Genomic DNA, 27,893 nt, shown 5'->3' with positions numbered 1-27,893 from the left:
TAAGATGGTTACTGATAAAATGTAGTTTTATTAAATTATAAATTCCGTAACAAAAACAAGACAGATCAAGAAAGACCTCAAAAACAGAACTACAAGGACTAGATGGCAAAGCCAATTAAAATGCCATGAAGCGTACAGGTAAGAATTTGCAACAAAAGTTAACAGCATTTTTACATTGCCATGGAAGGAAGGTAAATGCTTGCTCTTTGTCTAGGAAACGCACATTTTAACTCCACACATCTATTTTTCTCACATTAAATTAAGCATCCCGCTCACACCCAACATCTTGTCTGCTCCCACATTGCTTTAGTGTTCTTTTCAGACATCAATCCATGCAGAAAGTAGTAAGACACTTAATGCGACAATCAGATAATGAAGACAATTCAGGTTGTACAGTAGATATACATTGGCCAAAAAGGGATAGAGTATCTTCATGGGGAGAATGCTACAAAATAAACACAAGACGTTTTCAAGAAAACCGGGTATTGCTAAGCAGCTTTCAAACCATTAACAGGACAACCCAGTTTCTTACAGTTAGTCTTCCAGCTAAGACATGTTAAAAGACTTAAGTAAGTTAGGCCAAATCTGTTTCTTCCCTTCACCCCACCCTCCCACCAAACACACTGCTAGGTCTGAGTGCAATGCCGACGTGGACAGAAAATTTACAGATAGGAGACTGAGTTTTTCAGTCGCATGGCTCCAGATTTACACTTCAGTGACTGTGCACTGTCCATCTGGCCTCCTAGATCTTACACTTGCATTTGCCACCCCTCCCCCTGCCACTGGTCTATCTGCTCCAGACTGGTCTGTGTTTGCATTCAAGTGTCTCTGCTGGGCAGAGGATGGGTGTTGCTGGAGGGGAGCAGACACATCCTCGCTATCGCTGCTAGCATCCGATTCAGTCTCCTCCACAGAGGTGTCAGGGGCTGGCACCCTACCAGAAGATGATGATTCGTGGTCCTCCTCTCCCTCTCCCCTATGACTCCTTTCGGCCATACTGTCTCCGTTTATTTGTAAGTGGGCAAAAGAGTTCTCCAGAGAAGTGCTTGCATCCGGAGAGGGTGTCGAAGGACTCATGAGCTGACCATCCAGTGATGGCAGGGGCCTAGGAGAAACGGGCACCAGAGGCTGTACAGCTGCAGCGCCCCCAGTCAGTGTGCTGTCCGCACCATCAGCAGAGCTCTCTCGTGCCAGGTTGACACTGTTGGTGTCACAGTCCAACCTAAGCCCAGCCACTCCCTTCTTTGGTATATCTATTATGTCCCGTTTTATTTTTCTGCGCCGTCCGTGCTCATTTCTCCTATACTGAACCATGTTTTCAAGATCTGCTACGTATAAAAACCCAGCAATTAGCATTTCAGTGCTCTTTTTACCCTTGGAAAAGGCATCTTCCAGCTCTCTGCTGGTACGTTCATCATACTGCCACCAACCATTTCTCCCTTCATAGTACCAAGCGTATTCTCCGTTGCCTCTGCTTGCTGCTTTGAGTTCTTCTGGTGATAATAGGGTTGGCTTGTCTAGAAAATCCTCCGGGATCTCCTGCCGGCAGAGCGCGCAACGTTTCCCAAGCCAAGAAGCTCCCTTGACACACAGATAGCAGAACACGTGTTTACAAGGCAGACTTACTGGATGGACACACGTTTGCAGACAGATAGCACATTCAGGGACTGTCAGGGAAGGTGCAGCATTAGCACACGACTCATTTGTCTTCCTGTTTGTGGGAAGCATGTTGATTGAATGATCTATTTCACCACAGCCAGCCATCCTGCAGAAGATCAAAGAGAGGTTTAAGTCAGTTTATTGCGTCAACCTAAACTAGTACCTATACCTTGCAGTCCATATAATGAGACATTCACCTTAGATTAAGTTAAGATATCATTTATGAAGCTCAACTTCTGAAGAAACTGTCAGTTTAACTTCCTTTTTTCCCCCTCAGTCAACAGACTAAGCTGAATTTAGGGAGAATTTCTTTTGCTAATCGCTAAGCTTTAATTTTCTGCTTCATTTTTAATAGAATACCATGCCAAGCTTTGGAATTTCCTCGGTCCTCTTTTTGAAGAAGTACTGATGAACTTAATGCAGCCTAAAGGTACTACAAAATGGCCAATCAGCCAGTTATGTTGGAGCATCCTCAGAAAATTGAAAGAAGCTGCGATTCTTTTCCCAAGGGGGTAACCTAACCACAGGACCATCTATTTTCACAGTACTGGTGTTTGTCAGTTTGATTAGTGGATTATTGGAACAGTACTTCAGAGTAGGATCTCATCATACAAAACACACTTGGCAGAAGCACCAGACCATATTCCCACCCTGGGGTAGGGGGTAGTATATCGCAGGAGATGAAATGCAGCCAGAATCTGATCAGCTTGTGAGCTTCTTTCTCTGGCCGTGCCTTAATTCTGTCATTACAGATGATTTTTCTAACCAACTGTATGAAAAGCGAGGATAAGACCAAAGAATGCGTAACTGTGCTGCTCTGTCACTTTGTAGCATTTCAGAAGGTGAAATACTCCAGCCTTGACATGCAAAAAACTGCTTACAGATGTTTTAGCCATGGCCATCTTTTTACAGATTGTTTCTTGGTAATTTTCCTTTTATATTCTTACTTATTAGCAATCAAAACAAAATGTTAAATATCAAACGAGTGCAGAGAATTGATTTTGGGAGATGAGGCCTGAAAAGGTGCCTTTTCCCACATTAAATCTCCAAGGAATTTGGCAGAATACGGCTCATACTCAGCAAAACAGCCCTCCGGTAAAACTAGTCTTTGCTGTACTGAGAATAGTTAAACCAAAATGATCAGAGTCACAGGAAGGTGGGGTTGGAAGGGACCATTAGAGGTGATGCAGTCCCATTTCAGCTACTCAGATTTCAGAGTACCCGTGGAAACGATTCGATCAGTATCTCACAACAAAAGAGCTGAAAGAGAAATCCACGTATTGATTAATTTCTGCCAACCAGAGCCGAGGAATAAAGATCTGAATCAAGGAACGATTGGATGTTGTGTTGAGGGCCATGGTCTAGTGGGAGCTATTGGTAACAGGTGAATGGTTGGACTGGATGATCTTTTAGGTCTTTTTCAACCTTGGTGATTCTATGAATTTTCAAGTGTTCCCATAATAACATACTTCTGTGAAATAAGGCACAGCAGCTGAGATTTTTGTTTCCATGCTGCAGTTTTACAAAAGCCATCCTTCCCCTACATACATTTTACAAGCTTATCCTCTTCAATTCAAAGAGAAACAACCGGAAGATTAATAACCGCTATATAAACTATGCATCATAATTAAGAATTAGCAAACTGCTGGGATTAAAAATTAGCTCATTTTGACTAATCAAATTCTGTTAACTCAAGACTAAACTCAAAGCAGTGAGAGTTCTCACTTGTTCACTGCAAGCTCAATTCTGTAGCACTTGAACTGTGTTCAACTGGTCACCTACTAATCTGGGGGTTCTCTGATTCTTTAAGAGATCTAAACCTTAGCACAGCACATAAACGTAAAGAAAGGATAAACGTCTTATCTTGAAAGTCTTCAGTGATTTTTAATGACTTGGAAGAAAACGCCGTATGTAAAATTAATACAGCTGGAGGAATAACCCTTTATCTCTAACCAAGCACTACCCAGCAACATAAACTCTTAATAAGAGATAAGCACAGCTACAGTTGCATGTGCTCAGAATGCAGGACAATTGTGCAATTGAAGATTTAGATCAACTGAACTGAGGCTGTCTCCCTTTTGTTTCTAAAGAAAGATCCTAATTAATCCTTTATTGTTAACCTATTTAAGTATCAGACCTAATTCACAGTTGCTTTATAAGCTAGTGTGATGACATATGTACGTTTCTATTGAACAGGAAGCCCTTTAGAAAGGAGGAGAAACATCTAGGGCTGCTATTCTGCTAAGCTATGACTGTGGAAGCAATTTCTTCCAGCTCTGTGATATTAATAACTAAATACAACCGAATACAGACTATTTTCCCTGAAATTAACAGTGGTACTTTAGAACGAGACTTAACCAAAAAAGGGCTTCATATTAAAATGGTTTTCAAATGCTAAAGTTCTGCTTTTTTGAAAGTTGGGTAACATTTTGGGTAACAGGAAAAATTACGTTATCGAATAAATCAAACTTCTAATCGAAATTAAATTGAGTAATTTGTTCAGATTCCAGATCCAAACCTAACTGCAAGCAGGCAGTCTGTCAAGGAGTTGGCACATACAAGTCCATTCATAAAACAACAGCTTACTTCTTCTGAGTAATTTCTACTGGAGCATGCCACAGGACTAAGATGCCCTCTCTTCAGATGCCTCCCGCTAGGATGGCAGGTCCTCCTTCCAAAGGCTGGCTCATTCCCGCCTTGTCCTGCCCAATGGTACACTACTGCGTTTCAGATCCTTTGCGTGCTACTGCAAAGCAAACAGTATCACCATTATAACAGTGTTGTACAGAGGTAAGAGCAAGCAAAATACACCGCCAGGGTCCTGTTAGAGAAATGGAATTACTATCGTTTACCTGACAAGGGCTATTTTCAATGTACAGAAATATTATCATCAGGCTTTGTCTTATTTTTTTTGCAATTATCAGTTTTGGCCCACAGTTTGACGTCAATTATTTTGACGTCTTAATTTATGCAAGTTATCTTTTCCTAAAGTATTACAAAAAGCAATTATCTTTAACTACACTAAGTCAGTGCTTCATTTCCATAAAGTAACTATGTACACAGAAGGAGAAATGAGATCAAAGATAGGAGTACGTTATGCTAATGCAAATTTAACCTCTAGTATATGACTTCTTGCATTCTGGGAGTTTAGAATGTAACAACAGCTACCCAAATCCATATGCAGAAAAAAATCACTTCATACCACAGTATCCCAAAGGACTATCTATCTACTCTTGTATCTCGTCTCTAAACAGGCAGCTGTTTGAGGAGAAAACAGTGCATGTAAATGTGGGACTTTCCCTAGGCACTCTCCACAATTCAAGCAGTCTGTTGATGAAGGCCTTCCTTATAACATTTGCTCAGGGAAAGAATCATTTCAGCATAAATACAGTGCATATCAGACTTACGTACAGACTACAGAGAAAAGGAGGAGCAACAACTCCCCGAAAGAACATGGAACACTGTGTATTATAGCCTTCTGTGCCACAGTCTATCCAATGACTGAACGCTTATCACTAGCAACATCAGAAAGAAATGTTCAGATGACTTCCAAGACACATTATTCAAACGTTATTTTCTTTACAGCTGAGCTTCACGTGGCATTCAGTGCAGCTATTTTTAGAGACCGTTCCTAAGGAAAAAATGCAGAAATTAACGTGCCTATCCATTTGTCCGAGCACCTTTTCAAAAGATGGATCTCCCCTCATCGTTCCTTTACGCATCAATCTGGAGAGCTGCAATCACATTAAAATTCTGGCTCTACTAATCCGCTCAGACAAGATATGGTGTTTGCTATGATCAAAGAGACAGCTGCAACAAGCTCAGTGCTGTGAATGTGGCATTCAGTCCTTCATCTTAGGGCTGGCTTTCTACGGTACATCTGTGGGCTTCACTCGAAGCCTTTTATCTATTACCTCTTGCAATCCGCTATTAGAGGTAGTGCATTGTGAGTCCAAATGTTATGTGGAGATGGGAGAAGGAGGTTGGGTCATTTCTGACAGATTTCTTGGGGAAAAAAGTGTGTGCGTGTACTTAACGTGTGTAATTATACCTAGAAGAATCCAATTAGGGCATAATTATAGGATTATGGCACAGCAACTTTGTAATTGCTGCACGGCTATTAAAGAGAACTAGTTCACATACTGACTTCAGGTAACCTCCACGCTTCATTACATTGTTATTTATTTAATAAGCTAGTCCTAGAAATTTTACTAAACGGGATAAAAGACACCTGTGGTTACACACACACCCCTTCCTGGACTCCTGCTCCTTTGAAGTAAAGCGGCTGAGAGCCATGTTCTACACTTAGCAATTAACTTCCTACGCTAGAAACGCATCTCATATGAGGAATTACGCTATCTGTGGCAACCTGCGAGCGTCCCTTCCTCACCAAGCCCACAAGGCCTATTGCACACCGAATCTGAAACACTCAGCCCACAACAGATGAAGGGACAATCCCACCCACTGGGAATTGGAATTTAAACTTGGCATCACCAGCTGGGCAACAACTGGTGACACAGTGTAGCTCAGCCAGCGTTAAACACCCCTTGTTTCCTTGGGAAGGCTGTCAGGACGCCTGCTGGGGAACCTTGCGCCAGCTTCTTCCATACCATGTTAGGATGCTGAAGCAGTATCCCTCCTAGCAGACCCGTCATCCAAAAACAGCATGAGGTCTTCTTTGATAAAAACATCAAGCTTTCACTAGGCCAAGGTGAAGTGAAACCATCTCCTGTCAGATCAGTCAGCTGCTGCCTATCAGATTCCCAGTAGCGTATCATAGCCAAGGCATTTTTTTTTTTCCACTTTTCTACTATTTTGGAGACACGAGTGATAGGAAAAATAGCAACAATAAACACATTTCCAGAAACACAAGAAGCCAGATCCTAAATATAAGTGCGGTGTTTGTTATTTACGGCCCTAGGAAATCTTTGTAAATAAAGTTTAGCTTCTTAGGAAAGAAAGAAAACAAAGCACCACTGGTAAATTCAACTAAAGCCAAGCTTCTCACTTGCTGAAGGCTATCACTTAAACCCTGCCTCAAATGAAAGGCGATCTCACAAGTTCTGCAACACCAGACAGACCACTTTACAACAGTTATCACAAACTCATTCTTAAACTGCCAGAGGCTGAAAACTGAACAGGTGCAGCGCTACAAAAGAAACGATCAAAGCTAAACGTTCTTCTGTGATTCAATACTTGACTGTTACCGTCAGGCTCCCTAACATATATCTCAGTTACTAAGGAGGTAGGGTGGGAGAAGGTAGAAGCAGAGGAAAAAGGATCTCAGAACTCTTCCCTACAGGACAGCGTAAGCCAAAGGCTGGTAAAGGAAGGAAGGATGGTGGTGGTTGCTTTATGCTGGTGGTGTCCTATTTCATAAGGGAGAAAAAATAATAATTAAATATATATATATATCTCTCACCTGGAGGCCTATTGTCATCAGTACAGTATTAGCTAAAGGTATGGAACCTATCTGGTGTTTTTGCACCTGCCTGCACGGCAGGTAAATAACCTCACTGCCTCCTCTCTCTCTCTTAAACTCAGAATACTTTCAGGAATCACTGATGTGATAAGGCTTCACATTCCCTGTCGTTCCTTTAAAAGGCATTACTACACTTTTAATTTTAAGAAGCTTATATATTGGTTTGGATCCGAGTTACAGAAAAACAGTCAAGTGCAGAACAGTCGACCATTTTGATACCGAATGGCTATATATTTATTCAAACTGAATTTCTTCTGCCGTGCTATAACTGGGAGCCCATGTCCTACTTCATTTTACTTAAGTGAGAAAAACCTCAGTTTCGCACTCAAATAAGAGGGCAGTGACAAAATTCCTGTGGGAAAACAAAGCAAAAATGGGCTCATCTGAAGCTATCGCTGCTTCTGAGAGAGAAATTAAGTACAGGAGCACTGTGACATATAAATTCACATGCACAGAAGGAGGAAAAGAAATAATCATCAATTCCAAGAAAGATTTTTCCCCAGCAACACCAAGAGCCTTCCAAACCTTATTTGACAGCCTCCAAAAGTCCTGCAGCTTCATCTCTCTGGGCAATTCCATTACATCTACATGGATGCCGTGGATTTGGAAGGAAACAAAAAAGAACAAAACTTTCACTCGGCCATTTGAACAATTGTTACTTTGATTCGCTTGGAAAGGAGCCACAACATTAAACATCACAGGGCTATAAAGCAACTCTGCACAAACATAAAATATTTAAGATTTACTCAAAGTGACCCAAATCAATATTCAGATTTGACCGTGCCTTCGGTACAACCACAAGTGATCACTTTTGGCTCTGCGTTTTCAGAGGCACTTTAAGGCCTATTTTTAAGCAACCCACTGCCCAGAGGCAGCAGCTAACAACGCCGCAGCGCTCTACCTTCAGCGCTACCGATGTGACAGAACGCTTTAGAGCTCCGCTCCCCATTCTTCCTTGTAATTACCCCCTGCACGCTGCGCTCCCAGCAACAAGCTCTACCCTATTTCCACTTCACGTCGCAGAAAAGTTATGCGAAGACGGAAATAAGACGCCTTGATTGGGGTTTCTTCAGATGCGGAAAGCGGATATCCACAGCATGAAAAATCTCGTATTTACCGAGTATTTCGCAATAATTTGTCAGCGGTGACCATACGTACAGCACCAAGTGCAGGACCTATTTTTCCTTCCCACTTTACCACTCCCGAAGGATGCAATTAAAATCCTCGAGCACAGACCGTCAGACACAGAGAAACAAAAGCACCTGGCGGCACCGCTCGCCAGCTCCTCACGCGCTTCCTGTTGTGCTCGCCGACATCCCTCGCTCCCCCTCCGGCTGCGAGGCTCGGTCGCTGACAGCGAGCGGGCAGTAGCCGAGACCCGGCCCGCCGCCCTCCCCTCTCAGCCCGTCCCCTCCGCCGGGCCCAGGCCGCGGCCCTGCGCGAAACGCGCACGGTCGCCGCCGCCTCCTCCCTCGATGGCAAACAGCGACGCCGCGGGACGTGGGCTCCAGCGCGGACCGGAGGGCGGCACCCGCCGGTCCTCGTCCGCCGCAGGGCCGCGGCAGGCCCGCTCCGCCCGCCGGTCCTCGTCCGCCGCAGGGCCGCGGCAGGCCCGCTCCGCCCGCCGGCCTTTTGTTTGGGGCCGGCGCCTACCGCCCGGCCAGGCCTCGGCTCCCGCCCCGGGCCCGATCCCGGGGCGGCCGCTGTCAGCGCGGGCGCTGACCGCCCACCCAACCCGGGACTCACCCGCCGGGCCGGGCCGGCTCGCGCCGCTCCGCCGCCACCTGCCGCCGCCTCCGCGGGACGCTCCGACGTCACGCGCGGAGCAGAGCGGAGGAGGCCGCGCCACCGTGACGCCGCGGATCGGGAGGAGCCACAACCGGCTCCGCCGCTGGGGGGGCGCGCTCGGGTGACGCCATGGTGCCGCGCCGCCACACCCCTCGCTCGCGGTGCCGCCATGACGACGGGGCCTGGAGCGCACCATCGCCTCCGCTTTTGGGGGTTCGGTGTCCCCGTCGAACGGAGATTGCAGGAAAATAAAGCACCCTGGGCAAAGTGTTCTTAGTAATAAATAAATCCGCGCCTGTCTTCCAGGGCCTGACGGTTTAGTTCGACTGAGAAAAGTAGTGAACGTATGGTTTCATTTTATGCTCGGTGAAGAAATGGTTAAAGGCAATATCACGTTGTGCCGAAGCTGGTAACCGAGGAATGGTACCTGCAATAACATCAGCCCTCATTGCCAGCTTTTATTTCAGTCCAAATGCATGGTGTGTGCACATCTCTGTGCTAGCTCCTGCAGCACCAGCATATCACCCCAGGTCCAGCAGTGGTTTCCTTAATGTGCATTAGCTGTACCTGTCTACTGCAACTGAAAGCACCTTCACTCTGTCTGTCTGCCTCTGCTTCCTTCATAGCTCTGTGCCCTCCTTTGTTTCTCTTTGTTACCATTGCCTACAGCGTCATCAATCTGGAATTCACGTCTGATACCTGCCACTACATTTTTAATGTGCACAGTGGCTTGAAAAGTAAAGACTGACCAGATTAGCCCTGAGAAGACACCTCCTCCCCTGGCAAGAATCTACACCCCCACCATTAATGCCTCGCTGATGCTTTGGCAATTGAGAGCTATTAACCATGTTTCAGTTTTTCTATTTATAAAGACTTTTCTTCTGCTTCTTTAGATGTGTGTGATACTATGTAAACCTTTGCAGATATGCAGGTATACTATGAGCTCAACCCCTGCTGCAGGTGACATAGCTGGGGAAAGATAGGAGAGAACAGTCTCCTGCTGTGGCTTGAGTCTGTATCAAAATAGATTTTGGAGAAGCTCCAAGCTTCTCCAGGTCACAATAGCAGCAAAAGAGTGGGTGATTTGTGAATCACAGAATCACGCAACAGCGTGTGTTGGAAGAGACCTCAAAGAAGAGACCACACAATCACAGCCTCCTGCCATGGGCAGCGCTGCCACCCACCAGATCAGACTGTCCAATGGCCCCATCCAACCTGTCCTTGAGCAACTCCAGAGGTGGGGCATAAATGGGATAGGATATGGAATCGTTCCCCCTTTTCCTCACGCCTACAACTTCAGCCACCCCTCTGTACAGAAGGAGAAGCTGTGAAGCCACCAGCATGGCACTAGAGTGACAGGTGTGCCCCTGGTTCCTCTGTGCAGGCAGCCAGAGGAGGGGCTGAGGAGTGAGTTCCAAAGTGAAAACATTAAAAGCAAAAATCCTGACAGTGTTTTGATGACACATTTGTTCCATGAAACCCTGTTGCTTGTAGCTCACTGTGTTCCTATCTTCTCAGCTGTTGTAGAACTCCCCCCACGCGGCTCTAACATTTTCATTAAAGTGATATGTTGTTGCCATCCCCAAAGGCTGGCTGGGGTATGGAAAATCTCAAAAATTCTTTCTTTTTAAAAGTTAAATATGTTGTTTCTACAGTACTTGACACAAGCTTGTCCTGATGCTGTAGGTGTTTGAAGTACCAAGTGGCCTGGCAGCTGTGCTTTGCAGTTAGTGTCAGGCCATCCCACTGGTTCCCTGTCCCTGACCATGGCAGCACCGGCTCTCAGGAGCAGTCACTGGTAAGTACTGTCACAGCAGTATGGTGGGCCAGTATGACAGTCACTGAGACAAACATGCCTCTGCATCAGCTCCACAGAAGTGCAGTTGTTTTGGTGAAGTGCAAGGCCTGGCTGGCTGCGAGGTGATCAGTGGCACTCCAGAGCCTAGGCTTGGGCTTACAACTTTGCTTTTCATTTTGACCAGTTGGGAACCATTGAGGTGTGTCAGCAGACTCCACTTACTGGTCTTGCTGTACTGTAGCCAAGCTAATTTCTAGTCACTATTTGTAGATTTTGAGTAAAATACTAAGGCTTCAATTAACATATAAAATTCCAGTTACCATACCTTGTATAATTTCTGTTTTTTGCTTACATAATCTAGATATGTAGCAATGTCTGCCAAATAGACTGTTATTTAACAGATTCGGGAGGACTATGCTGTTTAGTCATGGGAACAATCCCATTTTGCTTGAAAAACAGAAAGTTGAATGATGCTGAGGAGGAGAAGTTTGAGAAGAAGAGGTGAGGGTGAGTTCTTTTTCTCATTTCTCCTAACCTGTGACTTCCCAGCAGCAGAATAAGGACATAAACTGGACCATGGGAATTTCCCATATGAACATAGGGAAAAACTTCCCTGTGAGGGTGACAGAGCACTGGAACGGGCTGCCCGGAAAGGCAGTGAAGTCTCCTTCTCTGGAGATATGCAAAACCCTCAATTCTGTGATTCTGGGTTTCTGTGATTTTTCCAGTAGTGAATCTTGTGTCCTAGGCTCTAGACCTCTAAAATCTCTTTAACTTCCTTCCTACCAAAAGAGAATAGCAGGTTAGGTTCTGGATTTCTTTTAATGTTGTTCCCTGTTATCTATCTTTTTAATAACATTTATTTAGCTATAAGGCAGACTGTATTTTTACTATAGTTGAAGTTGAGTTTGTGCAGTAATAATACGTTTTCAGAAATTACATCTTCTTGTAAACTAGCTGTAGTCACAAGATCTTCAATGAAAAGCTATTAGAGCTGGAGCTATTATGCCTACATTTTATTTTAATGAAAAGAAAACAAAATATCACAAACGTGCTGTAGTGATCATCATCTTTCATTTAAAGAATAATGAAATGGAAATTGCAGTTTCCTTTTGTATCACTAGATGGTATATGGTAACTGTGGGGAAACTGTGCTCTTCAAAACAGTGTTAGTTGAATAGAAGTATTTCTCTCCCAGTCCAGCTAATGTACTGAGCAGATTCCTGGACTGCAGACTAAATGTGTGCAAAACTATTCCTGACAAGAACTAAAACTTGTACCAAACAGTGGCTGTAAGAAGGAGCTTCTTTTTATGACTTCACCAGTCTTTTCTCCACAAAGAAGGAAAAGAAGACAGAGTTGTTATGACAAAATATGAGAAGGAAATGAATGTCAATCAATGCTAAAAATAATGCCACCACATTAACCGTTGTGCCATTTTTGTCATTATTACCTCTGTGAGACACTCAAGATGGGACTGTTATATTAAGGCTGATGTTGCAGATGGAAACTATGAAATATCACCATCTTTCACATTTGTTTTATAAAGTGTTCTCAGAGAGTATGACAGTGTAGCATAGAAAAGTGTTTCTTAGTGGCATGAACTTTGAGCCGACAGGATCTCACTGAGGATTTGAGGCATCCATATGCTTATATGATGGTTAGTGTAGCTTGCAAAAACACTATTTTAATATTAAAAAAGACTAAAGTTGAAGGCTCATCATTCTGATACCCACACAGCTCCAACAAAGTACTTATACCAACCTTTTATTTATGCTTGTAAGTAGCCTCATTCAATCCAGCAGGATAGATTGCCCAATCGATATCTGTGTGCTTCACTGCTGCTGCCTTGCAATCCCCTTACACTGGTCCAGGTCATATGCAAAAGTTTCTATGTCGTCTTCTTCCTACAAAAGAGGACAAGAAATGATCTGAAAGCAATCGAGTGTTTTTAAACATTGTGTGGATCTTCCCCAGGGGAAAAGAAGGACAAAACGACATGCTGGTTGAATTCTCTGACAAACTACTTTAAAAATATAATGATCAGACTCCCCCACTAACACCATTTATCAGGAAGAGGTACTTCAGCAGGAGATAAATGATTTGCAATCTCAAGTGAAGGAATGCATTTTCTGTAGCCCAGAGTGCAATGCCCTTTCTCGCTGTCTGCTTAGTGCCTTAATGTCGGCCACTTCCTGCTCATCATGTTAGTTCTAGTGGTCCTAATTGTTCTGATTGAGTGTGAGTCAGTTTTGTGGGTTTCAAAGAACGACAAAAATTAGCTGCAACAATACCACACTGCTCTCTGGACCCAAAGGAAGATGGTAAGCAGAAAGCAGAATGCTGAGAGGAAAAGTTCACAAAAATATTACTGTGCCTTTGGGACCCAGACTTCAGAGGGTACAGCTTTCTAATCTCTGTGCTGGCACAAGCTTCCCCAAATCATAAGTAAATTTAGCTTTCTGTGAGGTGGATTTTAACATTTATCTGTCTCATGGGGGCCTCATTTGGATTTGTTAGTTAAAACCCTTTGAAGATGGAAAAAATAAAATGGTAGCATTCTGCTGATGTCATCATCCTCTCCAGGCTCCAAAGCGTCATCAGAGAATGCTCTGAGGAAAGCAGTTGTTTCTCAGTTGTGGTTACTTACATTTATACTTTACTGTGTATGCTTGAGCTTGTAACTGCTTGGATTTCCTTTATGGCATTTTTTTTTCTCTTCAATTTGGTTGACAGAATCTCCAGAAAAATTCATTTCTTCATTTTCTGGTAATGCTGCCCTGGAAGTTGCTCCACCTGGGAGCTGGACTTTTTCCCGTCAGTTCATAATTATTGGTTTCACTGGATGCAGAGGGAGATGAAGAGTCATACGGGAGAGCTTTCTGATGTGTGAATTAGATTCACACTTCTGGAATATGAGATTGGAGGTTGTTTGTGGTTTTAGATCTGATTTATTAATTCTGAAAAGCTTTTGATGTTTTCATGCATCATTAATATGGGAGAATATGTATTCTTTCAAAAGGTTCAGGTAAGCAGATCAGGCATTGTGTTCTTTTATTCCAAGTTCTCACATGAGCTGCATATTAAAAAGAGTTCTAATTATGGGGAGCATTAAATGCTGGGATAAAGAGTAATAAAATAATGGTGTTCCTGTCTCTTGGCTTATGGCAGTGCCACCAAAGGCCACAAGGGGTTGATATTGCAAACAGACGAGGAGCCTCAGTTCACCACTCCACCTGGTTTAGAATAGGATGTTACTATGAGCTCAGTTCTGGTCTCTGTTCCTCTGGCTAGCACTCTCCTCCAGAATTTGTTTTTCTGCTGTCAGTTAATTATTTCAGATGTATGATGGTCACTTCTGCCACTGCTGTCATTCTCTCTCTGAGGAAGCTGTGGTGGGGCTCTTTAAATTCAGGCAAAGTCTACAAGTTTTCCAGTAACTTTGAAACAATCTGACAAATCTGATTTTGCATGTCTCATTTTTGTGTCACCACTTGGCACTGCTGACTTAGCTGCATATTGGATAGTGCTGTAGAGACACTTCACAGCTAGTGTAGCTGTGTGCAGTTCCATGGAGTTTAGCAGACTTTCGGGTGCTTACATCACCAATGAATAATGCATAGACTTTAAAACACAGAGCAGGTGAACAACAAGATGACTTTGGTGCCTCCTTCCCTGTATAAATTCCTAGATTTATACCAAGGCTAAATTTATAACATCGATTTACTTGAGCACTCAAAGCCATCCTCATAATTCATGTCAAGCGGTGTGCTGCAGCTATGTTGTTCCACTGAGCACTTATTAAATTCATTGCTGTGTAAGAACATAACTCCTTGAGTGAAGCAACATTGGGTTGTACAAATTGATTCCTGTGATTTCATCCAAGACTCAATTAGAGCTAATACAATGGGATAGTGAAAGAAAGTAGAATGTGTTTGTAATGTCATGAGGCTTGAAGAGCTTTATTATATGAATTAGTAGGTTAACTTCTTTCTGAATCAGCTTACAGACTCTGCATGTCTATAGATTTCAAAGATCAAGCAGTACAGTTTTAAGGAGACGTAGTGCTTTGATTTGATAAAACACCATTTGCACTTTTACTTGCATTTCCATAGCACGAAGGCTACCCATATGTTTTTAAGAAATATGCGCAGTTTTGTGCATCCTCATACATAGAGTCGTGGATGCATCTTGTTCTGTGCCCTGTGGCAAAATTACTGTGATGTGCTAGCTCAGCATTATGATTTTACGCTCTATGAAGGTTGAGGCAAATTAGCGTTGGTGAGTTTGCTTCAGCTTGATTTTACATTGACTAATTGTGTTGACCGAGCAATTATTTGCATTACTTAGCTTATTATAACTCATTACACCCATTTCAGATGCTGGTAAAATAATAGTAGGAGGAATAAATTGAAGAATTCTGCAAGAGAAGAAAGATTTGTCAGCTCTGCAGAGGAATATTTGGGACTTGGGATATCTAGACAGATGGGCTGGGCAGTTTGGGATTACTGAGTGTGAAAGATGGATATTTCTACTGAAAAGTTTGGCAAAGGGATGATTTCTCATTGCATAGTTTTGCTAGATATCATCAGGCTATATCCTTCCATACAGGGACTGTTATCTATCTTCATTCCTCTTTGATTCATTGAAGAGTTACTGAATCTTCTTTAGAAGCACAGATTCTGTGGTGGTGTATTTTGAATAATATTGTTGCCAGTAATGGTGTAGAAAGTTCTCTAAAAGAAGGCTATGAGAGAGCCAGACTAATAAAGAGTGAGGCATTTATACAGGAACATTCTTTAGCTGATCACACAGTTAAAATGCAGTGGCAGTCACGATCTGTACAGAAAGCACATAAGCTCATATTGGAGAGGAGCCTGGGAAGATGACTGAGAAGTGTAGATAGGGTGTGGCTTTTATTTTAAATGCATTTAAAATTGTCACCTCACTTTAGACTAATTCATACAGACAGTTAGTTCAGTTATGGCAGCTTAAGAGCTGATGGTCTCAGTTGAGTACCTGTAACTGTCTTTGTATAATCTCTTAAACCAGAAGGAAGTAAACCAAAGCTAGGTCACACTGAATAAGATTCAATCTGAGTCTCAAAAACAATTCAGTCTTTATATGTTGGTTTCTATAGATGCCTAACTACCCGCTTAAGTCTGTAGATATCTAAGTAGTCTTCAGGTTCACATGAACAGATGTCTTGTGCCTTTTGAGATGCTGTGGAGTTTCTGAGACATAAACGTGGGGCTGGCAGATATGACACAGTGCCTTTGGGATACCCACATCCCTGTGCAGTAACTGGATACCATACATGCACCTCAGGGCATCTCAAATGGCACTCCATACTTCAGGCAGTTGCCCTCAGTTCTTAGTTAGGATAGTCAGAAGAGCCTCTGGGTCAAATCAGCTTACTCTAAGGTGGACACCAAAGATCAGAAGCAATTCCTGTGACATCTAATGATGTTTCAGAGATAAAGTAAGAAGTATGCATTGCCACTAGTGTGTCATGGGCCTTACAGGAGACCCATGCCCTCTGTGGAAGTTGCATTGAGTAGGATAGGCAATGTAAAATGTCCCTGGTCATCTCTATTTGGACATTTTGAATCATTCTTCAGGGCCAACTGGCTGTATTGTCTGTACTCAACTGACAACAGTAACAGGAGTTTAGACACATAGCCTGTGTAGACGCTGAGAAATGGTCAAGTTCATCTCAGACTGAACCTCATCCTTTATCTCAGAACTAGAAAACTCGTGGTGAGAGGCTGATGGGCCACAGCCTGGTAAGCTCAGGTAAGCACCCGAGACTGGTGATTCTTAGCAGGAATCATGCTTGCCTGTGCCCATTAGACATGTGCTGAGAGAAGCCAAAGGTCTTCAGGGTGGCTGTGAACAAAAGAGATGCTGCTGCTGGCAAGGCTGTCAGCTGCCAAACTATTCAAAGCTGCGAAAGCATTTTTATCCTGATGGCGGTTGTTGAAGAATTGCATCAGGTTATCTTACCCTTGTGACCTTTCTTCATGTACAATGAGCTATGCATAAAAATTCCTGCTGTGCAATGGCAATGAGGGGACTGTACAACATAAATAAAGAATGCCAAAGTTGACAGCTTTCCACTGTCTGTCTGTGGGAAGTGCTGTGGAATAACACCATAATAGAATGATTACTGCAATATTACTCAACAAAGGCACTCTTACTGATAATTGAGCATGTTTAAATTAGGAAATACTATTTCTCATTATGCAGTGAAAGACAGTATTGTTAACAGCTGGTAGCCATAACTTAACAGGTAATTGCAGGTATATATGAACCATGCTCTTGTTTGATTAAATTGGTTTACTCAATAATTGAGGGCTTATTATAATATAATGATAGTTGTAATGTACTGTGTTATTTCAGAACAAAAGCAGAATAAAGGCTAAAGGGTATTCAGTGGAACAAACTGCCTCCTGCATGCAAATAAGTTATCCAGTCACTGTCGTAAACAAGAAGCATTGTTTTCTGCCAGACTTGTAACAGAGAAATCATTATTCGTCTACCCCTTGCACTGAAGAACAACCGTCTATATTTTGAGAATTAAAACCATAATTAAGCTATTATCATGAGCCCAAAACAAGAATAAGGAAAATGATAGTGTTAGGCCCCTCTGAATCTCAGATCTCCAATTAGCAACCCCTGAATCAATGGTTCACAGTTATCCCACATAAGGATAGCTTTGCTTGGCTCTCTGTTGGTTATAGAGGCATCATGCTGTGAGCCAGCCAAGTCACTTCAATGCCTCTTGTTACCCAACTGCCAAGCAAGACACTGCCAAAGACAAAATCTCATTGGGATGTCCTTCGAACACCTTGGGAGGGGATGAAGGCCCTACTTGGAAATGGAACCCAGAAAACTGTACAGCAGCACTCTGACTGACAATCAGCAGTCACAGGCTTTTCTAGAGTCAGTGAAAATAGGTAGAAGTCATTTCTAGTGACCTTTGGGCTCCATTTGACTCTCCTTCAGGTACAGCTGGAAATCCTGCTCTTGATCGTTGTGTCTGTGTAGAATGTTGGAAAACAGACTGAAAAAGGACAAAAGTTTTCTTTCAAAGTTTCTGCCATAAAGCACACCCTCTACATTACAATTGAGGATATACAGATTTGAAATATGTGTTTGTTCCATGTTATTTTTAATAGTCAGATCAGACCAAGATCTTCATAGGTCATATGTTTCCTATGTGTTATTAATATCTCATTGAATTTAAAAAGCAAATATTGTTCAGATCATCTCAACACTGCAACAAACAGTAAAAGTTAGTAAGAAGTCTCCTCATCGGTCATTAATATCTCTCAAGCTTCCATAGAAAATAAGGAATGAGTGAGAACAGTGTATCTGAATCATTTGCTACGTTACCTAAGATGACAGAGGGTGCAAAAAGAACTTCAGATTTAGAAAATCAAATCTGCAGTGAGTACATATATACATAGAGAGAGCAGTCTTCATTTGACATGACTCACTCGCATCCTAGCTCTGAATTTAAGGCTGAAACTGATTGTCAAAAGAGTCTGAAATATACTGGAAGTGAAAGTCCAAAACAAAATCAAGAAGACTATCTTTTTTCTTCCTGAAATAGAAACTTTCAGGGAAAAACACAATCTAGAGCAAGAAGCAATTAAGTTCCAGGTAAGATATGTTTTACTAGCATACCGTCCCCATCAATTTTCTATTCCAGCTGTTTTTCATGTAGTTTCATTCTTCCTTTATGGTTCTTCCAGCTGGAAAGCTGGTAAGCATTGATCTGGGAAGCTGGGTCTCTCCTGTAGTTCATATTCTTCAGTCATGATGTAAAGTAATGTTTTTTGGCAGAAGGTGTATTACTGGGAAGTTTGTTGTGCTAGAGAGGTTGTAATCTATTCAGTGTGTGAGAAGTCAGCAATTGCTCAGATGCATTAACATGTCCATCCCTCAGCTCCATTGCCTCAGACTAGCACTGTATATTGCCAACACCTGTCAGCCTTTGCACTGAGTTGTGAGCAGCATAGCCTTCAAGCCTGTAACTAGGCTCTTGTTTAGCTTCCTGCGACTCCTTTAATCACTGATTCCTTAGTGCTGATATTTTACTTGTGCTACTTATGCTGAGTAGGTAAATCATTTTGGCATTGGGAAGGGCCACCTGTGACAGGGAAGAAGGAGTTGGGAACTTCTAATCTATGCTAAGACTTTTGAGAAATCTAGAAGAGTCCTTCTTCTTCATTAATTATAGACATAATATATGTGTGTACCTTAAGATGGCAGAATCAACAGTTCTTAATCTGCCTAGAGAACAACTAGTGAGGCTGCCTCTACACTGCCATATCCCGTCCATCCCTCTGCCAAGTGCTGGGCAGAGGAGTAGATTTCTTTGGGAGTCAGTGGGGCTGTGATGACTGTGCTCCCTCTGCTGCTTTCTCTTCACACTTAACTGGAGCAAGGTGCAGCACTTGAGCTGCTGTGTTGAAGTCTGTGCTAGAGAAGATTTGCCTGAGCTGGACTGAGTTGTGATGTGTGGCTGACATGGTCATTAAAAGGGTCCTACAGATCTGTCCTGTCACTGTCTGTGGGAGTGGCCACATGGATAATATCAGAGAGGGCTCTGCTTTCCAGCCTGCATCTTTCAGGTGCAGTGTAAAGCTGCAACTTTAGCTACTAACAGGTATCGTTGATCCCATGGGAAGTTTTCTGTATACAAATACTGCCAAGGATTGATGAAAATGTTAATGGGTTGTCTGCATAATTCCTTCCCCATCTTCACCAAAATCATGAAGATGAATTACAAATTTTCAGTTTGGAAGGTAAAACAGCTCTCTCCATGAGCAGCCAAAGGAAGGAGGCCTAATTTCCTTTGAATTCAGGTCTTCTGGCCCAAGCTCTTCTCTTTTTCCACCTCTTGCAGACAGCTCTGGAGCTCTGCTTGTGCTGGCTGACAAGCAAGAGCTCTCTATCTTTTTAAAGTCAGGATTAAACTGACCAGCAAGCTGGAAAGTTGCTGGCACAGCTGGCTGACAGGTTGATAACATGGCACTACTAAGTTTTGTTCCTGTAAGAAAGGAGATTATAGAGTTTATGTTTTGTATTTTTCTTCTGAATTTGGAAGATTTGCTGTTCATTTGAGTCACCAAGAAACAGAGAGACTTGAGTTTTGTTTGGAAAAGAATAAGAAGCACTGTGAGTATTTTTGTCTGAATGCGTGACAGTGGGAGCTAGGTGTGCAAGCATTGCACATTCTGAGAAGAGGTAAAATTGTAAACTGGCTACAGATGGGATAAAGTGATATTTTAGTTTTACCTATCTAGATTTCTCAGACTGTTTGTCATGTGTTGCAATTTTCTTTTCTCTCTCCCCTCACTGGGTGTTACTGTTTAGTATATACAGAAAATAAACAAGTGATATTTAGACATGTAAAGAACTCCATAGCTCTGCTTCCTTCAGCTGTCCTCCAAGTGATTCCTGTTCATGGCCATATTCATCTCAGCCTCATCAGCATTACTGTATATCTGTTATCTGCTTCATAGATACAGTTAGATGCAGGAAAATCATAACAAAAGGTGACAAGAGAAAATCCGAGGAGATTAACATAGTCCACCCCTCTTCTAATGCTGGACTACCATATACCTCTTTTATTTAATGGCTGTTTTTCTAACGTGTTTACTGAAGTTCATTGTCAGAGCTGTCTGACAATAACTGTCTGAGTTATAGCTCTCTATAACTTCCTGAAGGGAGGTTGTGGTGAGCTGGGGGTTGGCCTCTTCTCTCGTGTAATTAGTGATAGAACTAGAGGGAATGATTTCAAGCTGCAACAGGGGAGGTTCCGGCTGGACATTAGGAAGTATTTCTTCTTTAGTATTTTTAATTTTTAGTATTTCTTTCTAGTATTTTTCAATGTTCAAGAAACGTTTGGATGTTGCGTTGAGGAATATGGTTTAGCTGGGAAGTATTGGTAATGGTTGGACTAGATGATCTTCTAGGTCTTTTCCAACCTGAAAATTCTGTGATTCTGTGATTCTGTGATTCAGAGGCTTCAGAGTTTCCTGATGGTATTACTTCCACTGACTCCCTCCTTTCGTCATAAAACATTGTTTTCAATTCCTTGTCCAGATATCCCTTTCTGTAGTTGAAAAGTGCAACATCTCTTTGGCTTGTGCTTGCTGAAAAACCACTGTTACATACCTGAAGGATGTAACTCTTCCATTTGATCTCCTCTGGCCTAGCAGAATTTCTGCTTTCTGCTTCACAAATACCCATGGTTTTTACCCATGGTTTCTCAGGCTTTGCTGAAGACTTGTCAGAGTTTCCTTCTTGTGCTTCACTGAGCAAAGAGTCTGCCTGTGCATCGGACCAGCCAAACTCCAAGGAAGTGTCCCAGGCACTTTTTCATGGCCTGGCAGCAGATCTCACATAAGACAGCACAAGTTGTGCTGACAGCTTTAAATAGATTAGCCTCTGTTATTGTTTACATAAAAATAACATGCAATGAAACCTTAACTGCAGGTCTGTGTCACTGATTTGAAACCAAATCAAGTTGAAAGCTGTTTAAGAAATTGTGCAGTGTTGTCAGTGTATCCTCTAAATTAGCCACTACCTAAATGCTTGTTTATAGCTTGCAAAGAACATACCACTTTCAAATTAATATTGAAATTTCTCGTGATACTGTCAAACATATTTGAAAGCATGGCAGTTCTTGCTTTCCCATGAAGGGAGACAGCTGAAGGATGATGAAGATGCTTCTGCGGCTCTGGCTTTTAGTAATACACAATACAATGTGTGGTGTGATTTTTTATGAAGTAATATTGCAGTAAAAGGTGGTTACAAAACACACTAGACAGGATTTATAGGCCTGAAATTATGACTATCCAGCATTCCTGACCAATGACTTACTTATTCTTGTAGTCAGAAGACAAAGCTTTCTATATTGAAAAATAGTTGATGCCTCTTTAATTACAGCTTAGGTACAACACAGGCATTGTGCTTTTTAACCACCCACTGATAGTAACTGAACTGCAGTGGACCTGTGTTTCCTAATGTATGAAATTGCTCCTAGGATTCTGTAGGACCCATGAGAAAATTGCAAGGAATTCTTACTTATCCCTGAGCAAGTGTTCCTTGCCTGAATAAAACGTCTAAGTCTTTCTAAAAGCTTCATTCTTAAGATCTTATATTAAGGTGGCCCCCTAATGGTGTATGAGAATCTCAGCTAAGGTGCCCAGCTGACTTTCAAATACTTACTTTTAATTACTGGGCTTTTATTTCCCCAGGAATTAATCTTGAAAATGCAAGTCTCAGGGTTCATGTACTTAAGAAATTATCTGATATTGACATTTCTCTCTTGTGTAACAAAGCAAAACAAATCAAAACAAGAAAATGATCTCTCAAGGAAATTTCCACTAACTTGGGAATGCTTGTTTGTTCTTCCCCTACCCTGTTAGGAGCAAGAACAGTACATCTGGACTTCAGTAATGCATTAGACACTGCAAATGTAGGGTAGGAAACATAATTTGAAGAATCTACAGACGAGAGATGGTAATTACATCATTTGATGCACTACTGAAGCTCAGAAAATGCCGGAAAGGCAATGGAACCCCTATGGAGTAGGATATGTGCTTGTACTTCAGATCATATGGAGAGCAATCACCAACAGCTACTCCAAAAAGTATTTGTCTAAATAGAGAATGGAAAGTGGCTCAGTCCTCATTATTAATTAACAAGAATGCAAGCCACTTCATTAACACTGAAGAAGAATGTAAGTTACTACAGATCCCAGAACATTAGGAAATGAGTTGAGCATCAGTGGGGAGAAGAATGATACAGAAATAATGTGGTATATTACAAACATTTAGAAATGGGCCATGCCTTGGCAGCCGAAGAGATCAGGCTGAGCTCTTGACATTCATTTCAGGGATGACTAGGGGAGATTAATACATGTAAATATTCCCTCTCAGTCTTTAAAAATGTCTAAAACTGTAATGGTATTTCATCTTTTTTAGAGGAGTGTGATTGAAAACCTAATCTTTCCCCAGTCCTTCTATCTCTGATCCTAATGCAGATACATGTGCACATGGGTGTTCCAAAGTATGCAATCAGCAGCATGAATTAGCTATCCTACATGTGGTCCATCTACTAGACAGAAAGTGTCTGGGATAGGGGCTGGTGGGTAGGAATGTGATTTAGAAAGGTGTAACAAGAATTTTGAAAAACTAGATACTTACTGCACTCTTAAAACTGTCAAAGTCACTCTCCAGTGGAAGGGAGAGGTTGGAAAAGCAGTAATATCTCAAGTACTGTTAAAAGTGTAGCAGCAAGATTTAAGCATCTGACATGGAGCTAGCATCACAAAAAGTGGCAGAACTGTGCACATCTGCCTCTGTTCAAGAAATCTGCTCTAAAAGCAGGGTGAGTGAATGCTCCTTATCCAGGTTTTCTTGCTTGAAAAGACTGTGCAACCTCAAAGTACACTTGAATCATAAAACCATAGAGTCATAGAATGGCTTAAATTGGAAGGGACATTAAAAACCACCTAGTTCCAACTCCCCTGCCTTGCACAGGGTTGAAACCCACTAGATCAGGCTACCCAAGGTCCCATCCAACCCAGCCTTTATCAACTTCAGAGATGAGGCATCCACAGCCTCACCACACTCTGAGTAAAAAAATAAAAATAATAATAAAAATAAATAAATAAAAAATCATCCTAACATCTAAGCTAAATCTCCCCTTTTTCAGTTGAAGCCATTTTCCCTTTTTCTGTCACTATCAGACTATGTAAAAAGTTAGTCTCCATTATAAGCTCTTCTCAAGTACTGGAAGGCCACAATGAGGCCTCCCCAGAGCCTCCTCCAAGCTGAACAAGCCCAACTCTCTCAACCTTTCTCCATAGGAAACATGCTTCAGCCCTTTGATCTTCTCTGTGGCTCTTCTCAGGACCTCCGCCAACAGCTTCACATCTTTCTTAGGCTGGAGACTGTAGGCGTTGATGCAGTACTCCAGATGGGTCCTCATAAGGGCAGAATAGATGAGTATGATGAACTCCTTCTCTCTGCTGGCCACTCTTCTTTTGATGCAACCCAGGATACACTTGGCACACTGCTTGCTTATTGCCTACTAGCTCCCTCCTCAGAGTTGCTCATAATGAGTTCTTCTCCCAGTCTATACATACATCTAGGATTTCCCAGAGCAAAACCTTGTTCTTGGCCTTGATGAACTTCATTAGGTTCTCACAAGCCCACTTTTTGAGCATGTTCATGTGCCTCTGGATGGCATCCCTTCCTTCTATTGTGTCAACTGCACCACTCAGCTTGGTATCATCAACAAACTTGCTGAGGATATGTCCAGTCCCACTGCCCGTGTTACTGATCAAGATGTTGAAGAGCATCATTCCCAAGATGGACCCCAGGGAGTCACCACTTGGACATAGAGCCATTGACAACAGCCTATACCTACAACTATCCAATCAATTTTTTATTCACCTGACAGTCTGGCCTTCAAATCCATCTCTCTCCAATTTAGGGATAACAATGTGTGAGACCATCTCTAAGTCCTGCACAAGTCCAAATAGACTCCTTTGTCCACAGATGCCATCACTCCATCATAAAAGGCCACCAGATTGGTCAGAAATGTGCTGCCCTTAGTGAAGCCATGCTGGCTGTCTTGGATCACCTCTTCATCTTGCATATGCCTTAACGTCTCTTCCAGGAGGATCCACTCCATGATCTTCTCAGGCACAGAGGTGAGGCTCACCAGTCTGTAGTTCCATGGGTCCTTCTTTCTCCCTTTTTTGAACGTGAGAGGGATATTTTCCTTTTTCCAGTCACCAGAGGCTCCACCTGACAGCCACGACTTTTCAAATAACATGGAGAGCAGCTTGGCAACCACATCAGTCAGTTCCTTCTGAACCCTGGGATGCATGTCATCTGGCCCCACAGACTTGTGCACAGAGGTGATGTTGGACTTGCTCCAAGTTTACAGAGGAAGAGATACTGGTCTCCTGACTCCTACCAAGAAGTTCAGGGATGTGAGAGGCATGGGAAGCCTGACTGCTAACAAAGGCTGGAGCAAAGAACTCATTGAAGTCAGCCTGTTGAAGTCAGTTCACACTTCTCATTTTTCAGAGGTGGTATACTCGCTGCGTAAGAGTGTGAGATCTATGACACTATGAGCACTATGCTAAGACAACAAAGTAGCAGACCTGAGCTGAAAACGTGATGCTTGCAGCCAAGCCCTTCCTGTTGGATCTAAGCCAGTCTGAAACTGCAACTTTAACAGCTACTTGCAAAATTTTACTCTGAAGAGTGTTTCCTGTAATAAGCTATTATGTCATGCTATGCTTGAAGTTATTGCTTAAATTGATGTAAATTCACATAAACCATACAAACCAGTGCTGCCTCTGAAAATAACAGTGCGTAGCAGTTGAATACAAAAGTCATTGTACGTTCATGCTGCATCACGAAGTTGAGCCTTCACTAAGTTTCAGAGCCTAAAACCACAGAAATAAAAAAAGAAATGACAGCTATGCATGAGGTCAATAGAAGAATACTTCTGAATTAGTAACAACATCAATGTGCTGCTTTCCCATCAGCATTACAACCACAAATATCCAGAGTCAGATGGTAGAGGATATGACACAAGACTTTCATTGTGAGGGCTGGTTGGTCCCATCCTGCTGAGGGGTCATTCTGCTACCGCATGCAGCAAAACCCAGCTAAGTGGAGGATCTCTCATTCAGCACATTGATTAGCCTGGTAGTTCTGCTGTGGTGGTGGCTCAGAATAAAGCTGCTGCAACAATTTCATTGAAGGGTTCAAGAGTGCAGAGCTTAAATTGTTTCTCATATCTTAACATTGGACTCCCTTATTCAGGACTATACTAATATGGAGCCAGGTGAGAGACTAGGTATAGCTTGGGTAGATCTGAAGCCTGGAGCATAACTATTGGGTTGTTTTCTGTTTGTTTGTTTGTTTTTATTTTCTGTGTTTTTGCTACTGATTATAATTTCCTGAGTCTCTTTACTGACATAATAACACCTCATTTATGTTTTGTTTTCTATTGATTGTAACTGATATTAGGTATTTTATTCCAGAACTGTTCTATAATAATTAGCACACAGTGAATTTGGCCAACAGTTAACAACTGTTCAATTTGGTTTTAATTATGAGAAAATTGTTTCCAATCTACTCACAGTCCTACTGTGAGAGTTACTTAAAGCTGGAGATATTAAGTAATCAGAATCTTAAGATTCTGAGCTATTTTTCAACCAGGAAATGATTGTCTGCTTCATACAAGTTTAATCACAGCCATTTGTAGTACCTAGCCCTTCTCCAATATGGCAACATGGCTCCCCTCCCCCTTAGCTCTTACTCAGTTTTCATGTAAACTCATTGACTGCTGATTTTATGTACTTATTGCTTGACAGACAGTAAGTATCATTGCAATATATTTGGCCTACAAAGGTTTGTATTATTCTTCAGTTTCTTGGGAGTCCCAGTGGAATAGTTCACCTACAGTCAGTGTAGTCTTCATTTGGTGCCAGGGCTGGAGAAACTTCTAGTTGCCCAGATGAGTTGGATGTACTTTATAGTGCTTCACCATGGCTACAGGAAATATTATCTAACATTATCCTGTGTGGGAGTGAACAACATGACAGCAGCTTCCTTGATCATCTCCAGGAAAAGCTGAATCATGTTTTTTCAGGTACTATTGCTATAAATTATGACAAGCACAAGCCAGATTCCTTTTACACTTTTATCCTGGCTGAAACGTTATAAGATTCCAAGCCCTGCTCTCGGTAAGACAAGCCATCTTTGTCCCTGCCACTTGTGTAAGAAGGGAGAGACACACCAGAGTTTGTAATAAAGTTTTATATGGCAGTATATGACAAAGCTCACATTTGTGTCCTAACTTTTTTTCCTTTCAGTCTCTTTTTTTCCTTCAATATGTTGCTCTTAATACTGCTTTTCCAGTCTTCCAGTCTTCCATTCTTCTTTGCTAGATAAATGGCATTCTTTTATCAACTCCAAATGATGTAACAGAGAGTAACTGAGATCAGTGGCATTCTTGGTTTAGCTCCCTTATTTTGCCTTTTCCTCTACTTAACTGTCCTCTCAATTACTTGCATAGGTTTTGCTCATACCTATATCAAAATCCATTCTTCCATCTGAAATCCCCATGTCATCTAACTGCCATATTTAATCACAGCAGAGAAATGACATCATCCTGCTGAACATTTTTAAGAGCTGCAGACATAGCTCTCTTGAGTTCAAGTTATCCACGGCCAGCAGGTGGTCTTGTTTGATGAATCCAGCTAGGGATAGTTCACCTGGCCATCAGCCTGTCCCTGGAAGAAGAAAACTGAGTAGTAAATTCTTCCTGAGCAACATAATATTCTACCAGAACCCCAGACAGATTGGTTATTGCAGCTGTCAAAGAGAGTTTGATAGACTGAATGCTTCTTTCTGCTGTGATGTCAACCCCAGTCAGCACAGAACTGCTGCCTGCAACTTGGCCTTTCGTGACAGTATCTGATCCTGGCAGCAGGATTTACTCTTTCCTCTCTCTGCCTCCTTTCAGCATTCTCTGGATACTCAGTGCTGAGCACAGGTCCTGTGCCCTCCACTTCTCTGACACCAACTTCTCCTCAGCTGATGTTACTGAGAGGATGGAAAGATGCAAGTGTGGGAAGATCGCTGCTGCTAGGGACAGCAGTATGAGATGAAGACCAGTTCACTGTGAAGGAGGATGTAGATAAGTTACTTGATGGATCTGGGAACCTGCAGGGAGCCACCTCTTCTCAGATTTCCCACTGTTAGGTGCCTCTCACAGGCATTCAATGTGCCCCACTTTTTTCTTATCTTTACAGACATAATTGTACATGATGAACATTGTGCACATACTGTGCTTGTCTCCATAAAATTCAGCCTTTAGTGTTCCATTCTTCTTACCAGCTAAAATATAACATATGAAAATAGTCTGGGTTCAGTTACACAAAGTTTTGACTAGTTCTCATGAAAGATAAAGTGAAGCTGTGAGAGCCTTCAACACCCATGTTATCAGACTATTACATCTATACATGTATACCTAAGAGACAAATTTCTTACAAAGCAAAACGCAGGAAACAAAACTGCATCACTGGTTGAAAGATTAATATCTTCCTCTGAA

General features: G+C 42.2%; 1 protein-coding gene across 5 annotated transcripts; it reads right to left on the bottom strand.

Moving 5' to 3' along the window:
- On the bottom strand, window positions 1–9,041 carry RNF146 (ring finger protein 146). 5 transcript variants are annotated; one of them, XM_072333017.1, is made up of 3 exons: window positions 8,888–9,041; window positions 4,246–4,405; window positions 1–1,765 (listed from the first exon to the last, which is right to left on the bottom strand). In XM_072333017.1, the coding sequence occupies exon 3, from the start codon at window positions 1,762–1,764 to the stop codon at window positions 706–708; it is 1,059 nt and encodes a 352-aa protein (XP_072189118.1). In that variant the 5' UTR covers window position 1,765; window positions 4,246–4,405; window positions 8,888–9,041; the 3' UTR covers window positions 1–705. The 5 variants fall into 5 exon arrangements, with proteins under 5 accessions (XP_072189118.1, XP_072189119.1, XP_072189120.1 ...); XM_072333018.1 differs by lacking the exon at window positions 8,888–9,041 and adding an exon at window positions 8,404–8,535; XM_072333019.1 differs by lacking the exon at window positions 8,888–9,041 and adding an exon at window positions 7,667–8,364.
- Between the last annotated feature and the right edge of the window lie 18,852 nt (window positions 9,042–27,893).

The sequence above is a fragment of the Excalfactoria chinensis genome, chromosome 3, assembly GCF_039878825.1.
Source record: "Excalfactoria chinensis isolate bCotChi1 chromosome 3, bCotChi1.hap2, whole genome shotgun sequence".
Lineage (NCBI taxonomy): Eukaryota > Metazoa > Chordata > Aves > Galliformes > Phasianidae > Excalfactoria > Excalfactoria chinensis.
The sequence above is the reverse complement of the archived record's forward strand: the minus strand, read 5'-3'. Positions and strand labels throughout refer to the sequence as shown.